The sequence below is a fragment of the Heterodontus francisci genome, chromosome 32 (genome assembly GCF_036365525.1).
Source record: "Heterodontus francisci isolate sHetFra1 chromosome 32, sHetFra1.hap1, whole genome shotgun sequence".
Lineage (NCBI taxonomy): Eukaryota > Metazoa > Chordata > Chondrichthyes > Heterodontiformes > Heterodontidae > Heterodontus > Heterodontus francisci.
The window spans coordinates 50,120,307-50,148,118 of record NC_090402.1 but is presented as its reverse complement, the minus strand read 5'-3'; the positions used below and the strand labels follow the sequence as shown (position 1 = coordinate 50,148,118).

At 54.3% G+C, this 27,812-nt stretch overlaps 1 protein-coding gene across 5 annotated transcripts in view; it reads left to right on the top strand.

The window, feature by feature from the left end:
- The window catches only part of LOC137347801 (discoidin domain-containing receptor 2-like), a 119,236-nt gene that overhangs the window by 75,507 nt on the left and 15,917 nt on the right, over positions 1-27,812 (top strand). For all 5 annotated transcript variants that reach the window (XM_068012786.1, XM_068012781.1, XM_068012782.1 and 2 more), the window contains exons 4-7: positions 11,325-11,553; positions 14,931-15,078; positions 16,417-16,522; positions 18,820-19,006. In XM_068012786.1, coding sequence (XP_067868887.1) covers positions 11,325-11,553; positions 14,931-15,078; positions 16,417-16,522; positions 18,820-19,006 — 670 coding nt within the window. The remainder of the gene's footprint in view (positions 1-11,324; positions 11,554-14,930; positions 15,079-16,416; positions 16,523-18,819; positions 19,007-27,812) is intronic.

Genomic DNA, 27,812 nt, shown 5'->3' with positions numbered 1-27,812 from the left:
GTTAGTGTGTGTGAAAGTTGGTGCGCCTCTGTTTGTGTGTGCGTTAGTGTGTGTGAAAGTTGGTGCGCCTCTGTTTGTGTGTGCGTTAGTGTGTGAGAGAGTTGGTGCCCCTCTGTTTGTGTGTGCGTTAGTGTGTGTGAGAGTTGGTGCGCCTCTGTTTGTGTGTGCGTTAGTTTGTGTGACAGTTGGTGCGCCTCTGTTTGTGTGTGCGTTAGTTTGTGTGACAGTTGGTGCGCCTCTGTTTGTGTGTGCGTTAGTGTGAGTGAGAGTTGGTGCGCCTCTGTTTGTGTCTGCGTTAGTGCGTGTGAGAGTTGGTGCGCCTCTGTTTGTGTGTGCGTTAGTGTGTGTGAGCGTTGGTGCGCCACTGAGTGTGCGTTAGTGTGTGTGACAGTTGGTGCGCCTCTGTTTGTGTGTGCGTGAGTGTGTGTGAGAGTTGGTGAGCCTCTGTTAGTGTGTGTGAGAGTTGGTGCGCCTCTGTTTGTGTCTGCGTTAGTGTGTGTGACAGTTGGTGCGCCTCTGTTTGTGTCTGCGTTAGTGTGTGTGACAGTTGGTGCGTCTCTTTGTTTGTGCGTTAGTGTGTGTGAGAGTTGGTGCGCCTCTGTTTGTGTGTGCGTTAGTGTGTGTGACAGTTGGTGCGCCTCTGTTTGTGTGTGCGTTGGTGCGCCTCTGTTTGTGTGTGCGTTAGTGTGTGTGACAGTTGGTGCGCCTCTGTTTGTGTGTGCGTTAGTGTGTGTGAGAGTTGGTGCGCCTCTGTTTGTGTCTGCGTTAGTGCGTGTGAGAGTTGGTGCGCCTCTGTTTGTGTGTGCGTTAGTGTGTGAGACAGTTGGTGCGCCTCTGTTTGTGTGTGCGTTAGTGTGTGAGACAGTTGGTGCGCCTCTGTTTGTGTGTGCGTTAGTGTGTGTGACAGTTGGTGCGCCTCTGTTTGTGTGTGCGTTAGTGTGTGTGAGTTGGTGCGCCTCTGTTTGTGTGTGCGTTAGTGTGTGTGAGAGTTGGTGCGCCTCTGTGTGTGCGTTAGTGTGTGTGACAGTTGGTGCCCCTCTGTTTGTGTGTGAGTTGGTGCGCCTCTGTTTGTGTCTGCGTTAGTGAGTGTGAGAGTTGGTGCGCCTCTGTTTGTGTGTGCGTTAGTGTGTGAGAGTTGGTGCGCCTCTGTTTGTGTGTGCGTTAGTGTGTGTGACAGTTGGTGCGCCTCTGTTTGTGTGTGCGTTAGTGTGTGTGAGAGTTGGTGCGCCTCTGTTTGTGTGTGCGTTAGTGTGTGTGACAGTTGGTGCGCCTCTGTTTGTGTGTGCGTTAGTGTGTGTGACAGTTGGTGCGCCTCTGTTTGTGTGTGAGTTGGTGCGCCTCTGTTTGTGTGTGCGTTAGTGTGTGTGAGAGTTGGTGCGCCTCTGTTTGTGTGTGCGTTAGTGTGTGTGAGAGTTGGTGCGCCTCTGTTTGTGTGTGCGTTAGTGTGCGTGAGAGTTGGTGCGCCTCTGTTTGTGTGTGCGTTAGTGTGTGTGAGAGTTGGTGCGCCTCTGTTTGAGTGTGCGTTAGTGTGTGTGAGAGTTGGTGCGCCTCTGTTTGTGTGTGCGTTAGTGTGTGTGAGAGTTGGTGCGCCTCTGTTTGTGTGTGCGTTAGTGTGTGTGGCAGTTGGTGCGCCTCTGTTTGTGTCTGCGTTAGTGTGTGTGACAGTTGGTGCGCCTCTTTGTGCGTTAGTGTGTGTGAGAGTTGGTGCGCCTCTGTTTGTGTGTGCGTTAGTGTGTGTGACAGTTGGTGCGCCTCTGTTTGTGTGTGCGTTAGTGTGTGTGACAGTTGGGGCGCCTCTGTTTGTGTGTGCGTTAGTGTGTGTGACAGTTGGTGCGCCTCTGTTTGTGTGTGCGTTAGTGTGTGTGAGAGTTGGTGCGCCTCTGTTTGTGTGTGCGCTAGTGTGTGTGAGAGTTGGTGCGCCTCTGTTTGTGTCTGCGTTAGTGTGTGTGACAGTTGGTGCGCCTCTTTGTGCGTTAGTGTGTGTGAGAGTTGGTGCACCTCTGTTTGTGTGTGCGTTAGTGTGTGTGACAGTTGGGGCGCCTCTGTTTGTGTGTGCGTTAGTGTGTGTGACAGTTGGTGCGCCTCTGTTTATGTGTGCGTTAGTGTGTGTGAGAGTTGGTGCGCCTCTGTGTGTGCGTTAGTGTGTGTGACTGTTGGTGCGCCTCTGTTTGTGTGTGCGTAAGTGTGTGTGACAGTTGGTGCCCCTCTGTATGCGTGTGAGTTGGTGCGCCTCTGTTTGTGTGTGCGTTAGTGTGTGTGAGAGTTGGTGCGCCTCTGTTTGTGTGTGCGCTAGAGTGTGTGACAGTTGGTGCGCCTCTGTTTGTGTCTGCGTTAGTGCGTGTGAGAGTTGGTGCGCCTCTGTTTGTGTGTGCGTTAGTGTGTGTGACAGTTGGTGCGCCTCTGTTTGTGTGTGCGTTAGTGTGTGTGACAGTTGGTGCGCCTCTGTGTGTGAGTTGGTGCGCCTCTGTTTGTGTGTGCGTTAGTGTGTGTGAGAGTTGGTGCGCCTCTGTTTGTGTGTGCGTTAGTGTGTGTGAGAGTTGGTGCGCCTCTGTTTGTGTGAGAGTTGGTGCGCCTCTGTTTGTGTGTGCGTTAGTGTGTGTGAGAGTTGGTGCGCCTCTGTTTGTGTGTGCGTTAGTGTGCGTGAGAGTTGGTGCGCCTCTGTTTGTGTGTGCGTTAGTGTGTGTGAAAGTTGGTGCGCCTCTGTTTGTGTGTGCGTTAGTGTGTGTGAAAGTTGGTGCGCCTCTGTTTGTGTGTGCGTTAGTGTGTGTGAAAGTTGGTGCGCCTCTGTTTGTGTGTGCGTTAGTGTGTGAGAGAGTTGGTGCCCCTCTGTTTGTGTGTGTGTGAGAGTTGGTGCGCCTCTGTTTGTGTGTGCGTTAGTTTGTGTGACAGTTGGTGCGCCTCTGTTTGTGTGTGCGTTAGTGTGAGTGAGAGTTGGAGCGCCTCTGTTTGTGTCTGCGTTAGTGCGTGTGAGAGTTGGTGCGCCTCTGTGTGTGCGTTAGTGTGTGTGAGAGTTGGTGCGCCTCTGAGTGTGCGTTAGTGTGTGTGACAGTTGGTGCGCCTCTGTTTGTGTGTGCGTGAGTGTGTGTGAGAGTTGGTGAGCCTCTGTTAGTGTGTGTGAGAGTTGGTGCGCCTCTGTTTGTGTCTGCGTTAGTGTGTGTGACAGTTGGTGCGCCTCTGTTTGTGTCTGCGTTAGTGTGTGTGACAGTTGGTGCGCCTCTTTGTGCGTTAGTGTGTGTGAGAGTTGGTGCGCCTCTGTTTGTGTGTGCGTTAGTGTGTGTGACAGTTGGTGCGCCTCTGTTTGTGTGAGCGTTGGTGCGCCTCTGTTTGTGTGTGCGTTAGTGTGTGTGACAGTTGGTGCGCCTCTGTTTGTGTGTGCGTTAGTGTGTGTGACAGTTGGTGCGCCTCTGTTTGTGTGTGCGTTAGTGTGTGTGAGAGTTGGTGCGCCTCTGTTTGTGTCTGCGTTAGTGCGTGTGAGAGTTGGTGCGCCTCTGTTTGTGTGTGCGTTAGTGTGTGAGACAGTTGGTGCGCCTCTGTTTGTGTGTGCGTTAGTGTGTGTGAGAGTTGGTGAGCCTCTGTTTGTGTGTGCGTTAGTGTGTGTGAGAGTTGGTGCGCCTCTGTTTGTGTGTGCGTTAGTGTGTGTGACAGTTGGTGCGCCTCTGTGTGTGCGTTAGTGTGTGTGACAGTTGGTGCGCCTCTGTTTGTGTGTGCGTTAGTGTGTGTGACAGTTGGTGCGCCTCTGTTTGTGTGTGCGTTAGTGTGTGTGACAGTTGGTGCGCCTCTGTGTGTGCGTTAGTGTGTGTGACAGTTGGTGCGCCTCTGTTTGTGTGTGAGTTGGTGCGCCTCTGTTTGTGTGTGAGTTGGTGCGCCTCTGTTTGTGTGTGCGTTAGTGTGTGTGAGAGTTGGTGCGCCTCTGTTTGTGTGTGTGTTAGCGTGTGTGACGTTGGTGCGTTAGTGTGTGTGAGAGTTGGTGCGCCTCTGTTTGTGTGTGCGTTAGTGTGCATGAGAGTTGGTGCGCCTTTGTTTGTGTGTGCGTTAGTGTGTGAGACAGTTGGTGTGCCTCTGTTTGTGTGTGCGTTAGTGTGTGTGACAGTTGGTGCGCCTCTGTTTGTGTGTGCGTTAGTGTGTGTGAGAGTTGGTGCGCCTCTGTTTGTGTGTGCGTTAGTGTGTGTGAGAGTTGGTGCGCCTGTTTGTGTGTGCGTTAGTGTGTGTGACAGTTGGTGCGCCTCTGTTTGTGTGTGCGTTAGTGTGTGTGACAGTTGGTGCGCTTCTGTTTGTGTGTGCGTTAGTGTGTGTGACAGTTGGTACGCTTCTGTTTGTGTGTGCGTTAGTGTGTGTGACAGGTCCTTCAAGATGGCTCCTGGGCTGGAAGCTCCCTAGGAAGCTCCCTTGCTGTTCAACTCTATCCATGGCCATCTGTTCCCATCCCTAACGTTTTCTCCCCCAATCTGCCCTCTTAAACTGTTTAAATTCCCCTGGCTCTTTAAATCAGTTCATTTTAGCCCTATCTAAAAGTTAACAGTTAGTTTAGTGTATGTTACCTGGGCCCACTGCCCTCCCCCAGCCACACCTGCTCTTTGTTTTCTCAATGAAATTGATCCGGATGGAACTGACGAGCACAGCTGCCGATTCTTCAATCTCCGATCCTGCTGTCTTCACCGCCCAGAGTGTCTGCAGCCACGGCGTGCGGTAAGTCCATTGAGGTGAAGAAGGAGCAGCGGGACCCGAGAGAAGTCCTGAGAAAAGGTGCGCCGAACACCCAAAAAATCCACGAACGGCCCCCCCGGCCGCAACTTCAAAGCGCCCGTGGGAGATGGCTCAGAGAGCATCTGCAGCGCACTGTCGGCAATGCTGCATGCCTTTATTTAAACCACTGCAAAAAAAAAACCTTAGCAAATGTAATCACTGCTAAGTCTGCCAAATGATGCTTCCCGTCCCGAAGGACGTGGATGAGCTTTCCGGACGTCGATGGTGGGCACTGAGGAAATGGCTTATTACCTGCACCAGCTTCCCCCCCCCCCGGTCCCCTTCCCTGCTCCACCCTCTCAGCTCACCCCCTCACAACCCCGTCCCAGCCCGCCCCCCCCTCGCACCATCTTCACGGCGCACCCCCTTCCCCTGCACCACCCCCCTACCCCCTCCCTCTACCCCTCCCCCTTGCATCCCCTCCTCCCACCGGCACCATCCTACACTTGTGTAGGGGCCCCAACATCCCCACTGCCTTGTGGGCGTCTCGGGAGAGACCAAGGCTAAGGGAGTAAACCCGAACAGATAATCCGGAGCGGAACCCCGTAGGCGGTCATGTGTCACCTTTGGCATGTTTCCGGCAGTTCCTGCAGCCATACTGGTGCCAAACGTCGTGTCCTGCACTCCTTTGGACCCCACCAGAAAGGCCAAGAGGGGGGTTTTGATGACTGGGCAACTCTCAACCTCCATAAATTTGCCCAGGCATGCGCCATGGAGAGGTCACTCCATAGTTGCCTCACAGCGACTGAAACAACACGGAAGGCAGCAGTTACGGGTTATAAGTCCAGATAAATTGGCGTAGAAACTGGGCGCCACGGGTTGCCTTTGTCGGTGGGAGAGGTCATTGCACCTCACTGGACAGCTATCGCCCGCCTCAAACCGGGCAGCCCCCGGTCAATAAGGTTCTGTCCCGCCACAGTCTGCCTGCTTCAATGGGTGCTTGGAGCTCAGGGTCATTGCCCGAAAGGTGGACTGATACACCGCACCAAACAACATGAAAAAAGGAAAGAAGGTACCAGCCCTTCGCTTTGCAAGCTGGAACGTCAGAACTATGTGTCCTGGCCTGTCGGAAGACCTTACACAAATCAACGATTCTCGGAAGACCGCCATCATTAACAACGAGCTCAGTAGATTCAATGTGGACATTGCAGCACTTCAGGAGACTCGCCTCCCCGCGAGTGGCTCTCTAGCAGAGCAAGACTACACCTTCTTCTGGCAGGGCAGGGATCCTGAAGAACCAAGACAGCATGGAGTGGGCTTCGCCATCAGAAACTCCTTGCTCAGCATGATAGAGCCTCCCTCAAATGGCTCGGAACGCATACTGTCCATCCGACTGCTCACCACCTCTGGTCCAGTACACCTACTCAGCATCTATGCTTCAACACTCTGCTCCCCACCTGAAGCTAAAGACCAGTTCTATGAACAACTCCATAACATCATTAGCAGCATCCCCAACACCGAACACCTATTCCTGCTGGGGGACTTTAATGCCAGGGTTGGGGCCGACCATGACTCATGGCCCTCCTGCCTTGGGCGCTATGGCGTTGGAAGGATGAATGAGAACGGGCAGAGACTGCTTGAGTTGTGTACCTATCATAACCTCTGCATCACCAACTCGTTCTTTCACACTAAACCCTGTCACCAGGTTTCATGGAGGCACCCAAGATCGCGTCGTTGGCACCAGCTAGACCTCATTGTCACAAGGCGAGCCGCCTTAAACAGTGTTCAAATCACACGCAGCTTCCACAGTGCGGACTGCGACACCGACCACTCCCTGGTGTGCAGCAAGGTTAGACTCAGACCAAAGAAGTTGCATCATTCCAAGCAGAAGGGCCGCCCGCGCATCAACACGAGCAGAATTTCTCACCCACAGCTGTTACAAAAATTTCTAAATTCACTTGTAACAGCCCTTCAAAACACTCCCACAGGGGATGCTGAGACCAAGTGGGCCCACATCAGAGACGTCATCTATGAGTCAGCTTTGACCACCTACGGCAAAAGTGCGAAGAGAAATGCAGACTGGTTTCAATCTCATAATGAAGAGCTGGAACCTGTCATAGCCGCTAAGCGCATTGCACTGTTGAACTACAAGAAAGCCCCCAGCGATTTAACATCCGCAGCACTTAAAGCAGCCAGAAGTACTGCACAAAGAACAGCTAGGCGTTGCGCAAACGACTACTGGCAACACCTATGCAGTCATATTCAGCTGGCCTCAGACACCGGAAACATCAGAGGAATGTATGATGGCATGAAGAGAGCTCTTGGGCCAACCATCAAGAAGATCGCCCCCCTCAAATCTAAATCGGGGGACATAATCACTGACCAACGCAAACAGATGGACCGCTGGGTTGAGCACTACCTAGAACTGTACTCCAGGGAGAATGCTGTCACTGAGACTGCCCTCAATGCAGCCCAGCCTCTACCAGTCATGGATGAGCTGGACATACAGCCAACCAAATCGGAACTCAGTGATGCCATTGATTCTCTAGCCAGCGGAAAAGCCCCTGGGAAGGACAGCATTGCCCCTGAAATAATCAAGAGTGCCAAGCCTGCTATACTCTCTGCACTACATGAACTGCTATGCCTGTGCTGGGACGAGGGAGCAGTACCCCAGGACATGCGCGATGCCAATATCATCACCCTCTATAAAAACAAAGGTGACCGCGGTGACTGCAACAACTACCGTGGAATCTCCCTGCTCAGCATAGTGGGGAAAGTCTTTGCTCGAGTCGCTCTGAACAGGCTCCAGAAGCTGGCCGAGCGCGTCTACCCTGAGGCACAGTGTGGCTTTCGTGCAGAGAGATCGACCATTGACATGCTGTTCTCCCTTCGTCAGATACAGGAGAAATGCCGTGAACAACAGATGCCCCTCTACATTGCTTTCATTGATCTCACCAAAGCCTTTGACCTCGTCAGCAGACGTGGTCTCTTCAGACTACTAGAAAAGATCGGATGTCCACCAAAGCTACTAAGTATCATCACCTCATTCCATGACAATATGAAAGGCACAATTCAACATGGTGGCTCCTCATCAGAGCCCTTTCCTATCCTGAGTGGTGTGAAACAGGGCTGTGTTCTCGCACCCACACTTTTTGGGATTTTCTTCTCCCTGCTGCTTTCACATGCGTTCAAATCCTCTGAAGAAGGAATTTTCCTCCACACAAGATCAGGGGGCAGTTTGTTCAACCTTGCCCGTCTAAGAGCGAAGTCCAAAGTACGGAAAGTCCTCATCAGAGAACTCCTCTTTGCTGACGATGCTGCTTTAACATCTCACACTGAAGAGTGCCTGCAGAGTCTCATCGACAGGTTTGCTGCTGCCTGCAATGAATTTGGCCTAACCATCAGCCTCAAGAAAACGAACATCATGGGGCGGGACGTCAGAAATGCTCCATCCATCAATATTGGCGACCACGCTCTGGAAGTGGTTCAAGAGTTCACCTACCTAGGCTCAACTATCACCAGTAACCTGTCTCCAGATGCAGAAATCAACAAGCGCATGGGTAAGGCTTCCACTGCTATGTCCAGACTGGCCAAGAGAGTGTGGGAAAATGGCGCACTGACACGGAACACAAAAGTCCGAGTGTATCAGGCCTGTGTCCTCAGTACCTTGCTCTACGGCAGCGAGGCCTGGACAACGTATGCCAGCCAAGAGCGACGTCTCAATTCATTCCATCTTCGCTGCCTTCGGAGAATACTTGGCATCAGGTGGCAGGACTATATCTCCAACACAGAAGTCCTTGAAGCGGCCAACACCCCCAGCTTATACACACTACTGAGTCAGCGGCGCTTGAGATGGCTTGGCCATGTGAGCCGCATGGAAGATGGCAGGATCCCCAAAGACACATTGTACAGCGAGCTCGCCACTGGTATCAGACCCACCAGCCGTCCATGTCTCCGCTATAAAGACGTCTGCAAACGCGACATGAAATCGGGTGACATTGATCACAAGTCGTGGGAGTCAGTTGCCAGCATTCGCCAGAGCTGGCGGGCAGCCATAAAGACAGGGCTAAATTGTGGCGAGTCGAAGAGACTTAGTAGTTGGCAGGAAAAAAGACAGAGGCGCAAGGGGAGAGCCAACTGTGCAACAGCCCCGACAAACAAATTTCTCTGCAGCACCTGTGGAAGAGCCTGTCACTCCAGAATTGGCCTTTATAGCCACTCCAGGCGCTGCTTCACAAACCACTGACCACCTCCAGGCGCGTATCCATTGTCTCTCGAGATAAGGAGGCCCAAAAGAAGTGTGTGTGAGAGTTGGTGCGCCTCTGTGTGCGCCTCTGTGTGTGCGTTAGTGTGTGTGAGAGTTGGTGCGCCTCTGTTTGTGTGTGCGTTAGTGTGTGTGTGAGTTGGTGCACCTCTGTTTGTGTGTGAGAGTTGGTGCGCTTCTGTTTGTGTCTGCGTTAGTGTGTGTGAGAGTTGGTGCGCCTCTGTTTGTGTGTGCGTTAGTGTGTGTGAGAGTTGGTGCGCCTCTGTGTGTGCGTTAGCATGTGTGACAGTTGGTGCGCCTCTGTTTGTGTGTGTGTTAGTGTGTGTTAGTGTGTGTGAAGTTGGTGTGCCAGTGTGTGAGAGAGTTGGTGCACCTCTGTTTGTGTGTGCGTTAGTGTGTGTGAGAGTTGGTGCGCCTCTGTTTGTGTGTGCGTTAGTGTGTGTGAGAGTTGGTGCGCCTCTGTTTGTGTGTGCGTTAGTGTGTGTGAGAGTTGGTGCGCCTCTGTTTGTGTGTGCGTTAGTGTGTGTGACAGTTGGTGCGCCTCTGTGTGTGAGTTGGTGCGCCTCTGTTTGTGTGTGCGTTCGTGTGTGTGAGAGTTGGTGCGCCTCTGTTTGTGTGTGCGTTAGTGTGTGTGAGAGTTGGTGCGCCTCTGTGTGTGCGTTAGTGTGTGTGAGAGTTGGTGCGCCTCTGTGTGTGCGTTAGTGTGTGTGTCAGTTGGTGCGCCTCTGTTTGTGTGTGTGTACGTGTGTGTGACAGTTGGTGCGCCTCTGTGTGTGCGTTAGTGTGTGTGAGAGTTGGTGCGCCTCTGTTTGTGTGTGCGTTAGTGTGTGTGAGAGTTGGTGCGCCTCTGTTTGTGTGTGCGTTAGTGTGTGTGACAGTTGGTGCGCCTCTGTTTGTGTGTGCGTTAGTGTGTGTGAGAGTTGGTGCGCCTCTGTTTGTGTGTGCGTTAGTGTGTGTGAGAGTTGGTGCGCCTCTGTTTGTGTGTGCGTTAGTGTGTGTGACAGTTGGTGCGCCTCTGTTTGTGTGTGCGTTAGTGTGTGTGAGAGTTGGTGCGCCTCTGTTTGTGTGTGCGTTAGTGTGTGTGAGAGTTGGTGCGCCTCTGTTTGTGTGTGCGTTAGTGTGTGTGACAGTTGGTGCGCCTCTGTTTGTGTGTGCGTTAGTGTGTGTGAGAGTTGGTGCGCCTCTGTTTGTGTGTGCGTTAGTGTGTGTGAGAGTTGGTGCGCCTCTGTTTGTGTGTGCGTTAGTGTGTGTGAGAGTTGGTGCGTTAGTGTGTGTGAGAGTTTGTGCGCCTCTGTTTGTGTGCGCGTTAGTGTGTGTGACAGTTGGTGCGCCTCTGTTTGTGTGTGCGTTAGTGTGTGTGACAGTTGGTGCGCCTCTGTTAGTGTGTGCATTAGTGTGTGTGAGAGTTGGTGCGCCTCTGTGTGTGCGTTAGTGTGTGTGAGAGTTCGTGCGCCTCTGTTTGTGTGTGCGTTAGTGTGTGTGAGAGTTGGTGCGCCTCTGTTTGTGTGTGCGTTAGTGTGTGTGAAAGTTGGTGCGCCTCTGTTTGTGTGTGCGTTAGTGTGTGTGACAGTTGGTACGCCTCTGTTTGTGTGTGCGTTAGTGTGTGTGACAGTTGGTACGCCTCTGTTTGTGTGTGCGTTAGTGTGTGTGAAAGTTGGTGCGCCTCTGTTTGTGTGTGCGTTAGTGTGTGTGACAGTTGGTGCGCCTCTGTTAGTGTGTGCATTAGTGTGTGTGAGAGTTGGTGCGCCTCTGTTTGTGTGTGCGTTAGTGTGTGTGAAAGTTGGTGCGCCTCTGTTTGTGTGTGCGTTAGTGTGTGTGAGAGTTGGTGCGTTAGTGTGTGTGAGAGTTGGTGCGCCTCTGTTTGTGTGTGCGTTAGTGTGTGTGACAGTTGGTGCGCCTCTGTTTGTGTGTGTGAGAGTTGGTGCGCCTCTGTTTGTGTGTGCGTTAGTGTGTGTGACAGTTGGTGCGCCTCTGTTTGTGTGTGCGTTAGTGTGTGTGACAGTTGGTGCGCCTCTGTTTGTGTGTGCGTTAGTGTGTGTATATATAAAGGTCTTTGGCTTGGCATTAATGCCCTCAGAGTCGAATTGTCTGCCTGGGATCACATATGATGAATACCCCAGAACTGGACTCTGGAAATACAGGGCATGCTGGGGTGGGGGTGTGGGGGAATGTTAGGGAGGGCATGTTTCGAGAAATACGGATTGTTTAAACCGTAAGTGATGTGTCAGCCAGCCCTGGCTGCTCTTATTGTGAAAACTGTAAGAGCCTGTGAGTCCTTGCTGATTGACTCCTGCTGTTGCTTGTTGGTTAATGTGGTGCCTTGCTGCCTCCTGCTGGTGGTGTACCAGTGATGCATGTGTCCTATCTTGTCTTTCAGACTTGAGAAGGAACGAGGGGATGGAGCTTGGTGTCCGGTTGACCTCCTGTACCCTGACAGCATGGAGTACCTCCAGATTGACCTCCACGCCCTCAACTTCATCACGCTGCTTGGCACACAGGGGCGGCACGCCTACGGGAGCGGCAATGAGTTTGCTCGCGCTTACCAGTTGGATTACAGCCGGGACGGGAGGCGCTGGGTAACCTGGAGAGATCGCCAGGGGAAACGGGTGAGGAACACGCCTCCCCTGTCCACCCCTCTGCTTCCTCATAATCTTAATGCAGAAAGAAATCACTTGCATTTCTATAACACCTTTCACAACCTCAGGATGTCTCCAAAGTAATTTACAACCGACGAAGTACTTTTGAAGCGTAGTCACTGTTGTAATGTGGGAAATGTGGCAACCAGTGTGTGCACAGAAAAATCCCACAAACAATGAGATAATGACCAGATAATCCGTTTCGGAGTGTCTCCTGACAGCGCAGAGCATGCGCAGAGTAATCACTGATGTAATCAGTGCGTTTGACCATTTGCCAGCTTGCCAATATGAATGCGCACGGCGTCGTCACCACGTAATGACATCCGAGTATTGCCACACCCCTCATAGACCGCAATCGGCACCTCCATCCGCCCCCCGCCCTCCCAGTAGTCACCTGCTGCCTCCCGTGATCGCCTGCTCGCTGCTCCATTCCGCCGCTCCCGACTTCTCGCCACTCGTACCCCATTCAATATCCTCCCACCATTGATGCTGCGGGCGGCGAGGTGGAGTGGCGAGTGGTGGGATGGAGCAGTGAGCAGACCGATGTGGGAGAGAACAGCGGGATGGAGTGGCGAGTGGTGGGATGGAGCAGTGAGCAGACCGATGTGGGAGAGAACAGCGGGATGGAGTGGCGAGTGGTGGGATGGAGCAGTGAGCAGACAGATGTGGGAGAGAACAGCGGGATGGAGTGGCGAGTGGTGGGATGGAGCAGTGAGCAGACAGATGTGGGAGAGAACAGCGGGATGGAGTGGCGAGTGGTGGGATGGAGCAGTGAGCAGACAGATGTGGGAGAGAACAGCGGGATGGAGTGGTGGGATGGAGCAGTGAGCAGACAGATGTGGGAGAGAACAGCGGGATGGAGTGGCGAGTGGTGGGATGGAGCAGTGAGCAGACAGATGTGGGAGAACAGCAGGATGGAGTGGCGAGTGATGGGATGGAGCAGTGAGCAGACATGTGGGAGAGAACAGCGGGATGGAGTGGTGAGTGGTGGGATGGAGCAGTGAGCAGACAGATGTGGGAGAGAACAGCGGGATGGAGTGGCGAGTGGTGGGATGGAGCAGTGAGCAGACAGATGTGGGAGAGAACAGCGGGATGGAGTGGCGAGTGGTGGGATGGAGCAGTGAGCAGACAGATGTGGGAGAGAACAGCAGGATGGAGTGGCGAGTGATGGGATGGAGCAGTGAGCAGACAGATGTGGGAGAGAACAGCGGGATGGAGTGGCGAGTGGTGGGATGGAGCAGTGAGCAGACAGATGTGGGAGAGAACAGCGGGATGGAGTGGCGAGTGGTGGGATGGAGCAGTGAGCAGACAGATGTGGGAGAGAACAGCGGGATGGAGTGGCGAGTGGTGGGATGGAGCAGTGAGCAGACAGATGTGGGAGAGAACAGCGGGATGGAGTGGCGAGTGGTGGGATGGAGCAGTGAGCAGACAGATGTGGGAGAGAACAGCGGGATGGAGTGGCGAGTGGTGGGATGGAGCAGTGAGCAGACAGATGTGGGAGAGAACAGCGGGATGGAGTGGCGAGTGGTGGGATGGAGCAGTGAGCAGACAGATGTGGGAGAACAGCAGGATGGAGTGGCGAGTGATGGGATGGAGCAGTGAGCAGACAGATGTGGGAGAGAACAGCGGGATGGAGTGGCGAGCAGGTGGAAGCGGCAATAACGAGTGAGGGGGAAACCGAATGCAGCGATTGAGGCAGTGATTGCGGGAGGGAGCGGGGCAATGTTGTGGGGGGATGGAGTTGGTGATCGCAGCCGTTGATGGATGAGGGGGTTTGGGTTCAATTTGTTTGCTGTGTCAAATTGAGCAGCACCATCTTTATTACCGGAAGCTGCCTGAGACGTCGCAGACAGTGACGTTTCATTGGATGAGGCTGCATTTGCATATGTGCCAATACTGCGCCATCTAGTGGTTGTATTATAAGCAAATGCAGCCAGTCAGTTTTCAATGTTGCACTTTACTGTACAGAAAGAGACCATTCAGCCCATCGTGCCTGTGCCAGCTCTTTGAATGAGCTATCCTATTAATCCTACTCCCTTGCTCTTTCCTCATAACCCTGTAAATTCTTCTCTTTTCAAGTATTTATCCAATTCCCTTTTGAAAGTTGCAGTTGAATCTTCTGCCACCGACCAGGTAATGCATTCCAGATCAGAGAAACTCGCTGCAGACAAACAAGTTCCCATCTCGCCTCTGCACCTTGAGCCAGTTTATTTAAATCACTTTACTCTGGTTGCCGATCCCACACACCCCTGCCACTGGAAAGAGTTTCCCCTTAAACCCTTCCTGAGTTTGGATGACTCCTCTTAACCTACTCTGCTCAAAGTCTCCCCAGTCCCTCACCCGCCCCCCCCCCCCTCCCCCTCCCCAATTCCACACCAAGATTCCACTGGAACCCCTCAACACACTGACCGTAACCACATGTCCCATCCCACCATTAACAGACCAGGCGTCAGGCAGAACTTGTAGGTTCTTCCTCTGCACCAACACCCACCCCAAATAAAATCGAGGCCATAAACTCGGGAGTCATTCGAGAGGTAGATCGGACGCTGTGATAGGGGAACAGGATCATAGACTCCGATTGGACGCTGTGATAGAGAAACAGGATCATAGACTCCGATTGGACAGTGTGATGGGGAACAGGATCATAGACTCTGGTTGGACAGTGCGATAGGGAACAGTATCATAGACTCTGGTTGGACAGTGTGATGGGGAACAGGATCATAGACTTCGATTGGACGGTGTGTTAGGGGAACAGGATCGTAGACTCTGATAGGATGCTGTGATAGGGGAACAGGATCGTCGACTCTGATAGGATGCTGTGATAGGGGAACAGGCACGTAGCTGTCGGTGAAAGGCTGAGCCGATTGTTTTAGTTTAGTTTTTTAGTTTTAAAGATACAGCACTGAAACAGGCCCTTCGGCCCACCGAGTCTGTGCCGACCATCAACCACCCATTTATACTAATCCTACACTAATCCCATATTCCTATCACATCCCCACCTGTCCCTATATATTTCCCTACCACCTACCTATACTAGGGGCAATTTATAATGGCCAATTAACCTATCAACCTGAAAGTCTTTGGCATGTGGGAGGAAACCGGAGCACCCGGAGGAAACCCACGCAGACACAGGGAGAACTTGCAAACTCCGCACAGGCAGTACCCAGAATCGAACCCGGGTCCCTGGAGCTGTGAGACTGCGGTGCTAACCACTGCGCCACTGTGCCGCCCAATCCTGCTCAATCCTGCAGCATCATGCGCTTTTGTTGGCCTCTTTTCTGCTCAGGCACAGTCCATGTCCCGATCCACAGCCTCTGTAATCTGTGGCACGTCTTTCTGCCCTGCAGGTTATTTCCGGAAATGTCAACACTTATGACATTGTTCTGAAGGACCTGCTGCCTCCGATTATTGCTCGCTATGTGAGGGTAATCCCAGTAACTGAGCAGCCGTCGAGTGTGTGTATGCGGGTCGAGCTGTATGGCTGTGTCTGGATTGGTGAGTCCATGTGTTCCTTGATATTCCCGTCCAATAGTTTAATGTTTGGGGGACAAGCAGGACCCCTTTTATTACAGTAAATTGTGGGATTATTCCCAGCACTCTGCGATTCCCTCCATTGATGATCAGGGGCCCTCAGGCATGTGTTTTTATTTTACGAAGAATTTCCAGCAGAGAAACAGGCCATTCGGCCCATTGCCAGTATCTCTGTATCTCACACAGGTCTCTTTTCCTGGGTCACCTGCCCTGCTCTCGGACTTGATGTTCAGGGGCAGCTCCAAAGGTGCTGGCTGCCCTCACCACTGAGCTCAATTGGCTCCCCTCCCCTTCATGTATAATGTGAGCAGGCTATTTGACCACTGATGCCATCATAGCTGAGCAAGATGCCCGTCTTCGGCCACTCATCATATCCGGGGATGGTCCAGCATGGTTCATATTGCCAGTGATCAAGAGAGTATTTATCTTGCTGTCTCTGAGATAGTCCAGAGTGTCAAGGTGATTGTCCCACTATAGTCCTGGGCATGATCATGTGGCTGAGTGCAGACTAGCAGTTGACTGCTGCGAGATCTTTTTACCCTTTCTGTGGCTCTCTCCCATGGTGGGCACTGAACCTACCAGTTGAGCTAGTGGGGATGTGATCTGTTTGAGATTCCATCATCTTCTGCCCCAAAGACAAGGCAGTGCTGATCACACTGTGTTATAACTGAATGCAGCATGTTGCTGGTGGAGTGTCGGGACAGGGTGCATGCGGTAGGGAGGGATGGAGGTGACTGAGGGTTGAGGGTAGGTGGGGGAAAGCTTCTGGATGCTATTCTCAAGCTTGCTTTGGCCCATCATTTCACCCTAGATTGAGGTTCCCACTTGAGACAGCTGTGTCTTACCAGGGCTGTCACTGTGGCTGCCCAGGGTTAAGGGTCAGTTACCGTGAGCGGGTCTACCTGAATGTACGGGTGCTTTGTTTCTGTCAGACACAAGGGGTCTTCACTCCCCCAAACCTGGATTAAAACCTACAGCAGGCCATCACCTTTCCTTTGTAATTGAAGGGCGTTTAGTCTTGTTCGAGAGATGCTGAGGTGAGCACATTAATAAAATGGCTAATGGAAAAGAATCAGACCCTGTACTGCCCTTTGCCTGACCTCAGCCCCCCGCCAGCCACTACCCACACTCAGATGTGCAGGAATTACACAATTGACTAGTTTCCCCATTAACTGTACGTACAGTCACAGTGCGATACTGAGCCACAGGCTCCAGCACTGACTCGGGAGGGGGTAGGTGAGTAGCTGGTGGAGGGGAGGGCATGTGTATGGCCCTAATGAACTCATTGATATCTGTATTTAGACGGCCTCTACTCCTATAGTGGGCCCGTGGGACAGACCATTGGAAAACCGGGGGCAGCAGTCGTCTACCTCAATGACTCCACGTATGATGGCTTCCAGGACTCCAGGTGAGGCTGTATGTTGGGCACATGTTCTGATATTGAAGTTGCAGTTACGGTCCATTATTTTTATTCATTACTTATCAGATTCTTTCTTGACGATAATTATACAGCCAGGGTTGGAGTCAGTTCCTGCAAACTCCAGACATTAAATATGGTCCATTCCACCTCAGGCACTGAATTCACTTGTGGTTTGTACCTGTCGAACGTGAGGGGTTTTATCATTCTAATACCTGCTCAGTGCAGAGTAAGGGTGCCCTCTATACAGCAGGGTAACTGGTTGGATATAGTGTTTGTTTCTCGATATACACAGATATTTGCATTTTACATCAGGAATAGGAGCCTCAATAAGCACATGCCACCCTCACAATGAGATATGTGAACAGTATGAGACTGGAGAGTGAGCAGTAGGTGCAGAGCAGTCCTCAACCAGCTTGGTGTTTGGTACTCCTCTGCTTTCTCCTACAAGCTGAGATGGGGGTTCTTATTGGCCACCCACTGATGGAGCAATGGAACTGGTGGATGATTGACACAGGACATTAGAGCCACTAGCACCAGAGGGGCTGAAAAGATTGACTCTGCCCCTACTATTTGTGCTGCTGGGTACAAGGTGATCCAGCCCCTGCACTCCCCAGTCTGCACCTATTTTTCACTAAGAAAGCAGGAATCTGCCCTGAATTTTTCAATGCTCTTCAGTCTATCTGCCCATTGCTTTGGGAGGCAGGCAATGGGCGGGGGGGGCTTTGGGGAGTCGAGTGGGACAGGGAGACGGCCGGGGAAGGTGATCGGGAAGAGGAGACGGAGAGGTGGGGAGAAGACGACGGGCAAAGCAGGTGAGGGGGGTGGGGGGGAGACAGGTAGGGGAAAGGGGCGGGGCAGAGATGAATGTGGAGGGAGAGACTGTGTTGTGGGTGACGAAGAGGGGAGAAGACGGGGTTTTCAGGAAGTGATGGCTGGTGAAAATAAGGAAGCTGAGTGGTGATGAGGGTCAGGACAGGATGGCAGTAAACTCTTAAAAATACAGAGAGTGGCGTTTGTCGGAGTTTCTGTCGTTTATAAAACGCCAACTTATAGTTCTTTTGACCCACGAAGAGAACAAATTGACTCATCTAAAAGGTTTTTATGCTTAATTGGGTTAGTTTGTTTTGTACCCACAATTACAGATATGACGTGGGCACAGTTTTGAAATGGTTACAGGTAATGATTACAGATTTAACAGGGTGAGAAAAGAGAAAAAATTATTTTTAAAAAGCTGTTTTATTACTTCACTCTCAGCAAATGAACTCTTCACTGATATCTAGCATCAGAACGCTCAAATATGTGACTTTACTTCCAGCAACTAAACACTTCACCAATATCTGGCTCAAATATTCTATTAATTGTGGTCAGACAATCACCAGAACCTCCTGTGGTTGTAGATTCTTCTCCCAATGATTAGTCAGGTTATCTCTCTCTGTGAGATCTTCTAACAATTCGCAAAAAGTTCTTCCTTCTACTGCATTCCTTTAAACTTTTTTTTTCAGGGAATGGGGGCAGTTTATTTTATTGACAAGCATACTGTCCTATGAAGCTTCTTTTAAAAGCACAAAACCCAATTATATTCTGCAGCCTTTGTTTAAACCATGATTTGCATCCTTCCAGCAATTTTCCAGGAAAAGATGTTGATATTTTTGCTGGAACACCTTATCTCAATTCAAGGTCTAGTCTTCATAACTGAAACATGAGTATCTCTCGCTGGACGGTATTATCTCTGTTGTTTTCCTCAATGGTATTTGTTTTTGTCTCTCGGCTTGGTTAGGCTTATTCTAGAAAAAAAACTGCACAAAAGTTGCTTTCTCAAACAAGGTGGTTTAATTGCAAAGCAATGATGGGCACGATTGTCAGTTATTGCCCTGAATTTGTTTAAAAGAGTTTTTTGTTTTGCCTACATGTTTCTCCCAAGTCTGGGTGATGGGCTGTATATTGAAATGGTGTATTTGATGATGAGTAGTATCCCCAGGGAAGATTAACTTATTTTCAATCCGGCTAATGACCTTTCGCTGTAGAGGTCAGAATTGCCTGTTCCCCACATTGGTGTTTGTGGTTGTTCCTGGGCCATGTGCTGGTACTGCCCTGACTGAGAGGTCATAGGTTACCTTGACCAGTCCCAGTGGCAGAGCTGCTGTTGAAGGGGTCGTGGCCACAACAGCAGGTTCTGTGCCCTGTGCTGAGTGGGAACATGGCTCCCAGCCTGTGGGTGATGCCCCTCTGAGGTGGGTGGGTGAGTGACCTCGGATGAAGCCTCACTGATGCCCCTCTCTGCCTAGGCGTAGTCACGACGGTCTGGGTCAGCTGACAGATGGGGTGCTGGGGCTGGATGACTTCACTCAAAGCCATGAGTACCGGGTGTGGCCTGGATATGACTATGTTGGCTGGAGCAATGACACCTTCAGCGGCCAATACGTGGAGCTCGAGTTCGAGTTTGACCAGCGCAGGAACTTCTCCACCATGAAGGTCAGTCTGCGAGAAGCTGGCGGCTTGTCAGTTTATCCTCCCCCACTCTGTTTCTCACTCCCATCGGCCCCTCGCTGCACCTCCTCCGCGTGTTTCAACTCTCCTGAATCCTCGGTTCCCTTCTGATTGCACCTTTCCTTGGCTGAATGCTCAGCAGGAGCTCCTTTCCCTCCAATTGTTATTGCCCTTCCCCTCAGAATCATTGCCTCACTCGCTCTTTCAAAACCACTGGTTCCACTAGAAGTGCCGCTGCCTCCCTCGCCCCCTCGGACCATTTCCCCCCAAAAACCTCCGCTCCACATTCTACTAACGACACCATCTCTAAATTTCTTCCCCAGTCCACCAGGTGTCAGTTGTGGTTCAGTTGGGTAGTATTCTCACCTGTAGTCCAGAGGTTCTGGGTTCAAGTCCCGACTTTACTACAAAACTCTGGACTGATATTCCAGTGCAGTACTGAGGGTGTGCTACGCTGTCAGAGGTGCCGTCTTTCAGATGAGATGTTAAAACGAGGCCCCATCTTCCCTGTGGTTGTAAAAGATCCCACAGCACAATTTGAAGAAGGGCAGGGGAGTTCTCCCCGATATCCTGGACCAATATTTATCGCTCAACCAACATCACTAAAACAGATTATCTGGTCATTACCACATTACTGTTTGTGGGAGCTTGCTGTGCACAAATTGGTTGCTGTATTTCCTACAACAGTGACTTTGCTTCAAAAGTATTTTCTCAGGACATCCTGAGGTCATCAACAGCACTATTCCTTTTCTCTTTTGCACTTGAGTATCAGTTCAGGTCATGTGGCCAAGTTCTGGTTTGGGGCTTCGGGCCATTTCTACCAATTGAGCTAAGCTGGCACTTCATAGACATGGAGTCATGCTGAAGACATCCCTCTCCATGTGTCTGCCACATCCAGGCCACCTCTGTCCGTCCATCTGCTTGTCTGGCATCGGGTTGTTGGATGAACCAGAACAATCTCCAGCTCACTATGAGCAGGAGCAAACTCATCTGCTCAGCTCCAATCAACCACTCCACCCTCTAGCTGCCCATCATTTCAAGTCGCTAAGGCTGAAATTGGCTGTGTTTGACTCTGGGCTGAGTTTCAAAGGCCTTTCCATCACTCCCACACCCTCCCCACTTCCTCATGACTGTCACAAAATCCCTTAGCCGACACCTCCAGGCCCAATTTCTACACTGTTCTGGAAAGCACCAATTTACAGAAACTCCAGTTACTCCCAATCTCTGCTCCCTTTGCTCACTCACCTCACTCAACACCTGTCCTCACCATTCTCACTGGCCCCTTGGTTCCCAGGTTACTAATTCAACCTCTCGCTGCTTCATCCATATTGTGTTCGTTCTCTCCTTCCCTCTTTCTTCCTGCCGCTCGCTCTCTTTCCTGCCGCTCGCTCTCTTTCCTGCCGCTCGCTCTCTTTCCTGCCGCTCGCTCTCTTTCCTGCCGCTCGCTCTCTTTCCTGCCGCTCGCTCTCTTTCCTGCCGCTCGCTCTCTTTCCTGCCGCTCGCTCTCTTTCCTGCCGCTCGCTCTCTTTCCTGCCGCTCGCTCTCTTTCCTGCCGCTCGCTCTCTTTCCTGCCGCTCGCTCTCTTTCCTGCCGCTCGCTTTTTTCCTCTCGCTCTCTCGTTTCCCTGCCGCTCTCTCGTTTCCCTGCCGCTCTCTCGTTTCCCTGCCGCTCTCTCGTTTCCCTGCCGCTCTCTCGGTTCCCTGCCGCTCTCTCGGTTCCCTGCCGCTCTCTCGGTTCCCTGCCGCTCTCTCGGTTCCCTGCCGCTCTCTCGGTTCCCTGCCGCTCTCTCGATTCCCTGCCGCTCTCTCGATTCCCTGCCGCTCTCTCGTTTCCCTGCCGCTCTCTCGTTTCCCTGCCGCTCTCTCGATTCCCTGCCGCTCTCTCGATTCCCTGCCGCGCTCTCGTTTCCCTGCCGCTCTCTCGATTCCCTGCCGCTCTCTCGATTCCCTGCCGCTCTCTCGTTTCCCTGCCGCTCTCTCGTTTCCCTGCCGCTCTCTCGTTTCCCTGCCGCTCTCTCGATTCCCTGCCGCTCTCTCGATTCCCTGCCGCTCTCTCGATTCCCTGCCGCTCTCTCGTTTCCCTGCCGCTCTCTCGATTCCCTGCCGCTCTCTCGATTCCCTGCCGCGCTCTCGATTCCCTGCCGCTCTCTCGATTCCCTGCCGCTCTCTCGATTCCCTGCCGCTCTCTCGATTCCCTGCCGCGCTCTCGATTCCCTGCCGCTCGCTCTCGATTCCCTGCCGCTCGCTCTCGATTCCCTGCCGCTCGCTCTCGATTCCCTGCCGCTCGCTCTCGATTCCCTGCCGCTCGCTCTCGATTCCCTGCCGCTCGCTCTCGATTCCCTGCCGCTCGCTCTCGATTCCCTGCCGCTCGCTCTCGATTCCCTGCCGCTCGCTCTCGATTCCCTGCCGCTCGCTCTCGATTCCCTGCCGCTCTCTCGATTCCCTGCCGCTCTCTCGATTCCCTGCCGCTCTCTCGATTCCCTGCCGCGCTCTCGATTCCCTGCCGCTCTCTCGATTCCCTGCCGCTCGCTCTCGATTCCCTGCCGCTCGCTCTCGATTCCCTGCCGCTCGCTCTCGATTCCCTGCCGCTCGCTCTCGTTTCCCTGCCGCTCGCTCTCTTTCCTGCCGCTCGCTCTCTTTCCTGCCGCTCGCTCTCTTTCCTGCCGCTCGCTCTCTTTCCTGCCGCTCGCTCTCGTTTCCCTGCCGCTCGCTCTCGTTTCCCTGCCGCTCGCTCTCGTTTCCCTGCCGCTCGCTCTCGTTTCCCTGCCGCTCGCTCTCGTTTCCCTGCCGCTCGCTCTCGTTTCCCTGCCGCTCGCTCTCGTTTCCCTGCCGCTCGCTCTCGATTCCCTGCCGCTCGCTCTCGATTCCCTGCCGCTCTCTCTCGATTCCCTGCCGCTCTCTCTCGATTCCCTGCCGCTCTCTCGATTCCCTGCCGCTCTCTCGATTCCCTGCCGCTCTCTCGATTCCCTGCCGCTCTCTCGATTGCCTGCCGCTCTCTCGATTCCCTGCCGCTCTCTCGATTCCCTGCCGCTCTCTCGATTCCCTGCCGCTCTCTCGATTCCCTGCCGCTCTCTCGATTCCCTGCCGCTCTCTCGATTCCCTGCCGCTCTCTCGATTCCCTGCCGCCCGCTTTCGTTTCCCTGCCGCCCGCTTTCGTTTCCCTGCCGCCCGCTTTTTTCCTCTCGCTCGCTCTCTTTCCTGCCGCTCGCTTTTTTCCTCTCGCTCTCTCGTTTCCCTGCCGCTCGCTTTTTTCCTCTCGCTCTCTCGTTTCCCTGCTGCTCTCTCGATTCCCTGCCGCGCTCTCGATTCCCTGCCGCGCTCTCGATTCCCTGCCGCTCGCTCTCGATTCCCTGCCGCTCGCTCTCGTTTCCCTGCCGCTCGCTCTCGTTTCCCTGCCGCTCGCTCTCGTTTCCCTGCCGCTCGCTCTCTTTCCTGCCGCTCGCTCTCGATTCCCTGCCTCTCGCTCTCGATTCCCTGCCTCTCGCTCTCGATTCCCTGCCGCTCGCTCTCGATTCCCTGCCGCTCGCTCTCGATTCCCTGCCGCTCGCTCTCGATTCCCTGCCGCTCGCTCTCGATTCCCTGCCGCTCGCTCTCGATTCCCTGCCGCTCGCTCTCGATTCCCTGCCGCTCGCTCTCGATTCCCTGCCGCTCGCTCTCGATTCCCTGCCGCTCGCTCTCGATTCCCTGCCGCTCTCTCGATTCCCTGCCGCTCGCTCTCGATTCCCTGCCGCTCGCTCTCGATTCCCTGCCGCTCGCTCTCGATTCCCTGCCGCTCGCTCTCGATTCCCTGCCGCTCGCTCTCGATTCCCTGCCGCTCGCTCTCGATTCCCTGCCGCTCTCTCGATTCCCTGCCGCTCGCTCTCGATTCCCTGCCGCTCGCTCTCGATTCCCTGCCGCTCGCTCTCGATTCCCTGCCGCTCGCTCTCGATTCCCTGCCGCTCGCTCTCGATTCCCTGCCGCTCGCTCTCGATTCCCTGCCGCTCGCTCTCGATTCCCTGCCGCTCGCTCTCGATTCCCTGCCGCTCGCTCTCGATTCCCTGCCGCTCTCTCGATTCCCTGCCGCGCTCTCGATTCCCTGCCGCTCGCTCTCGATTCCCTGCCGCTCGCTCTCGATTCCCTGCCGCTCGCTCTCGATTCCCTGCCGCTCGCTCTCGATTCCCTGCCGCTCGCTCTCGATTCCCTGCCGCTCGCTCTCGTTTCCCTGCCGCTCGCTCTCGTTTCCCTGCCGCTCGCTCTCGTTTCCCTGCCGCTCGCTCTCGTTTCCCTGCCGCTCGCTCTCGTTTCCCTGCCGCTCGCTCTCGATTCCCTGCCGCTCTCTCGATTCCCTGCCGCTCTCTCGATTCCCTGCCGCTCTCTCGATTCCCTGCCGCTCTCTCGATTCCCTGCCGCTCTCTCGATTCCCTGCCGCCCGCTTTCGTTTCCCTGCCGCCCGCTTTTTTCCTCTCGCTCGCTCTCTTTCCTGCCGCTCGCTTTTTTCCTCTCGCTCTCTCGTTTCCCTGCCGCTCGCTTTTTTCCTCTCGCTCTCTCGTTTCCCTGCTGCTCTCTCGATTCCCTGCCGCGCTCTCGATTCCCTGCCGCTCGCTCTCGATTCCCTGCCGCTCGCTCTCGTTTCCCTGCCGCTCGCTCTCGTTTCCCTGCCGCTCGCTCTCGTTTCCCTGCCGCTCGCTCTCGTTTCCCTGCCGCTCGCTCTCGTTTCCCTGCCGCTCGCTCTCGATTCCCTGCCGCTCGCTCTCGATTCCCTGCCGCTCGCTCTCGATTCCCTGCCGCTCGCTCTCGATTCCCTGCCGCTCGCTCTCGATTCCCTGCCGCTCGCTCTCGATTCCCTGCCGCTCGCTCTCGATTCCCTGCCGCTCGCTCTCGATTCCCTGCCGCTCGCTCTCGATTCCCTGCCGCTCGCTCTCGATTCCCTGCCGCTCGCTCTCGATTCCCTGCCGCTCTCTCGTTTCCCTGCCGCTCGCTCTCTTTCCTGCCGCTCGCTCTCGATTCCCTGCCGCTCGCTCTCGATTCCCTGCCGCTCGCTCTCGATTCCCTGCCGCTCGCTCTCGATTCCCTGCCGCTCGCTCTCGATTCCCTGCCGCTCGCTCTCGATTCCCTGCCGCTCGCTCTCGATTCCCTGCCGTTCGCTCTCGATTCCCTGCCGCTCGCTCTCGATTCCCTGCCGCTCTCTCGATTCCCTGCCGCTCTCTCGATTCCCTGCCGCTCGCTCTCGATTCCCTGCCGCTCGCTCTCGATTCCCTGCCGCTCGCTCTCGATTCCCTGCCGCTCGCTCTCGATTCCCTGCCGCTCGCTCTCGTTTCCCTGCCGCTCGCTCTCGTTTCCCTGCCGCTCGCTCTCGTTTCCCTGCCGCTCGCTCTCGTTTCCCTGCCGCTCGCTCTCGTTTCCCTGCCGCTCGCTCTCGTTTCCCTGCCGCTCGCTCTCGTTTCCCTGCCGCTCGCTCTCGTTTCCCTGCCGCTCGCTCTCGTTTCCCTGCCGCTCGCTCTCGTTTCCCTGCCGCTCGCTCTCGTTTCCCTGCCGCTCGCTCTCGTTTCCCTGCCGCTCGCTCTCGTTTCCCTGCCGCTCGCTCTCGTTTCCCTGCCGCTCGCTCTCGTTTCCCTGCGCTCGCTCTCGTTTCCCTGCCGCTCGCATCTCGTTTCCCTGCCGCTCGCTCTCGTTTCCCTGCCGCTCGCTCTCGTTTCCCTGCCGCTCGCTCTCGTTTCCCTGCCGCTCGCTCTCGATTCCCTGCCGCTCGCTCTCGATTCCCTGCCGCTCGCTCTCGATTCCCTGCCGCTCGCTCTCGATTCCCTGCCGCTCTCTCGATTCCCTGCCGCTCTCTCGATTCCCTGCCGCTCTCTCGATTCCCTGCCGCTCTCTCGATTCCCTGCCGCTCTCTCGATTCCCTGCCGCTCTCATCGATTCCCTGCCGCTCTCTCGATTCCCTGCCGCTCTCTCGATTCCCTGCCGCTCTCTCGATTCCCTGCCGCTCTCTCGATTCCCTGCCGCTCTCTCGATTCCCTGCCGCTCTCTCGATTCCCTGCCGCCCGCTTTCGTTTCCCTGCCGCCCGCTTTCGTTTCCCTGCCGCCCGCTTTCGTTTCCCTGCCGCCCGCTTTCGTTTCCCTGCCGCCCGCTTTCGTTTCCCTGCCGCCCGCTTTTTTCCTCTCGCTCGCTCTCTTTCCTGCCGCTCGCTTTTTTCCTCTCGCTCTCTCGTTTCCCTGCCGCTCGCTTTTTTCCTCTCGCTCTCTCGTTTCCCTGCTGCTCTCTCGTTTCCCTGCCCCGCTCTCGTTTCCCTGCCGCTCGCCTGCTCCTCCCTGCCGCTCGCCCGCGTTTTTCCTCCCTCATTGTCCTCTCTGTCTCTCTCTCTCTTCCTTTCTGCTCCCTCTCATTCCTCCCCCTCTCTCTGGAGCTGCATTTCCATTTCTCCCCCATTGCCCCACTCCCCCTCACACCCCCAGGTGTTGCCTCTGCACAGGTGCAGGTGGAACAGTCTTTGGTGGGACTCTCCTGGTCTCCCAAATCCAGAGCTCATCTGAGCAGGGATCTGAGCAGTCGGGGAGAAGGGATCTGAGCAGTCGGGAGAAGGGATCTGAGCAGGTTGCACCATGTAGAAGTAGCAGAAAAAGGAAGAGTAAAGATGTGTACTTGCACAGGGTAAGCACATGGGTGTCTAACACGGTATTAGATTAAGTTTTTGCTAGTTTTTCTGTGAGATTAAAATTCTGTTTTCCTGTATTGCCCACTTTTGCTCTCTCTTGCAGTAGCCTAGACCCATGTGATGGCTGGTAAGACTGAAAGGTGAACAGTGAGTGTCTCTGACAGGGATGCTTTACTTATTGTAGGGCAGTTTTGTGTTGGGAGCCAAATGGGTTCAGAATGCAGTTGCCTGATGGGTGCACTGCTTCAGTCTAACTGAAGTATGCCAAATGTAGGCCATCCTGGGTATCCCGAGCAGCTATATGTGCTTTTGCTGCTGGAGCCCTCGCCACATCAAGTGCCTCCACCTCCTGCTCTTTGTGTTGCTCCTTCTCTGAAGCAGCGCTGTGCTCAGTACCTCCCTCCTCCTCGAGCTTCATTCTGTGCTGGTGCAGCATGTTGTGCAAGGAGACTGCTATCATTCTGGATAGCCGGGCTGGTCCATACTGAAGGTCCTCAGATCTGCCCAGGCACCTGAAGAGCATCTTCAGCATCCCTATTGGTAGCTTGCGACAGCTCTGGTCAGGTGGTTTCAATTGAATTCCTGCTGGCATCATTGTCTGGATACCTAAGGGGTGCCATCAGCTATGTCTTCATTGGGTAGCTCTTGTCTCCAGGTAGCCAGGTACTAACTCAGCTTTGAGGTGTGCAGAGCTCTGGGAGGTTTGACTGGCACAGGACGAAAGCAGATGCTTGGGAATCTTGCACAAACCTGCATGATGATCTCTTTGTGGTTGCAGACAAACTGCACATTGATGCAGTGAAAACCCTTGTGGTTACCAAAGACTCTGGGTGATCTGGAAGTGCCTCGATTGCCACATGTGTGCAATCAGTGGCTTCTTGGACCTGTGGGAAGCCAGCCAGAGTGATGAAGCTGGGTGTCCCCCAGCATTCTGACCGGCTTCATCGGTTGCAAAGTGCACATAATTTCCAGCCCTGGCAAACAAGGCATTAGTCACCTGTGAGATGCATTTGTGAGCAGCAGGGGGAGTGAGGAAGAGGAATTTTAACTTAAACTGGGAGTGGTTAAAAGGGCTGAAATTGATGAGGCATTGGGAAGCCTGCATTAACCCATCGACTCCCAACTTTAATTTCAGTGTGTTTGGCTGTGTGGGAGAGGCAGGTTGCCAATTATAGTATGCAAAAAGGTGATGAACAGCTGTTTTAATTGGGATTTTGGAATTTCACTGAGTGCAAAGGTTTACCAGGCATCCTGGAACTCATAGGTGACAGCAAGGTGAGAGGACAAATATCCCTTTCTCTGTCCCCCTGCCACTCCCTTCCCTGTCCCCCTGCCACTCCCTTTCCCTGTCCCCCTGCCACTCCCTTTCCCTGTCCCCCTGCCACTCCCTTTCCCTGTCCCCCTGCCACTCCCTTTCCCTGTCCCCCTGCCACTCCCTTTCCCTGTCCCCCTGCCACTCCCTTTCCCTGTCCCCCTGCCACTCCCTTTCCCTGTCCCCCTGCCACTCCCTTTCCCTGTCCCCCTGCCACTCCCTTTCCCTGTCCCCCTGCCACTCCCTTTCCCTGTCCCCCTGCCACTCCCTTTCCCTGTCCCCCTGCCACTCCCTTTCCCTGTCCCCCTGCCACTCCCTTTCCCTGTCCCCCTGCCACTCCCTTTCCCTGTCCCCCTGCCACTCCCTTTCCCTGACCCCCTGCCACTCCCTTTCCCTGTCCCCCTGCCACTCCCTTTCCCTGTCCCCCTGCCACTCCCTTTCCCTGTCCCCCTGCCACTCCCTTTCCCTGTCCCCCTGCCACTCCCTTTCCCTGTCCCCCTGCCACTCCCTTTCCCTGTCCCCCTGCCACTCCCTTTCCCTGTCCCCCTGCCACTCCCTTTCCCTGTCCCCCTGCCACTCCCTTTCCCTGTCCCCCTGCCACTCCCTTTTCCTGTCCCCCTGCCACTCCCTTTCCCTGTCCCCCTGCCACTCCCTTTCCCTGTCCCCCTGCCACTCCCTTTCCCTGTCCCCCTGCCACTCCCTTTTCCTGTCCCCCTGCCTCTCCCTTTCCCTGTCCCCCCTGCCTCTCCCTTTCCCTGTCCCCCTGCCTCTCCCTTTCCCTGTCCCCCTGCCTCTCCCTTTCCCTGTCCCCCTGCCTCTCCCTTTCCCTGTCCCCTGCCTCTCCCTTTCCA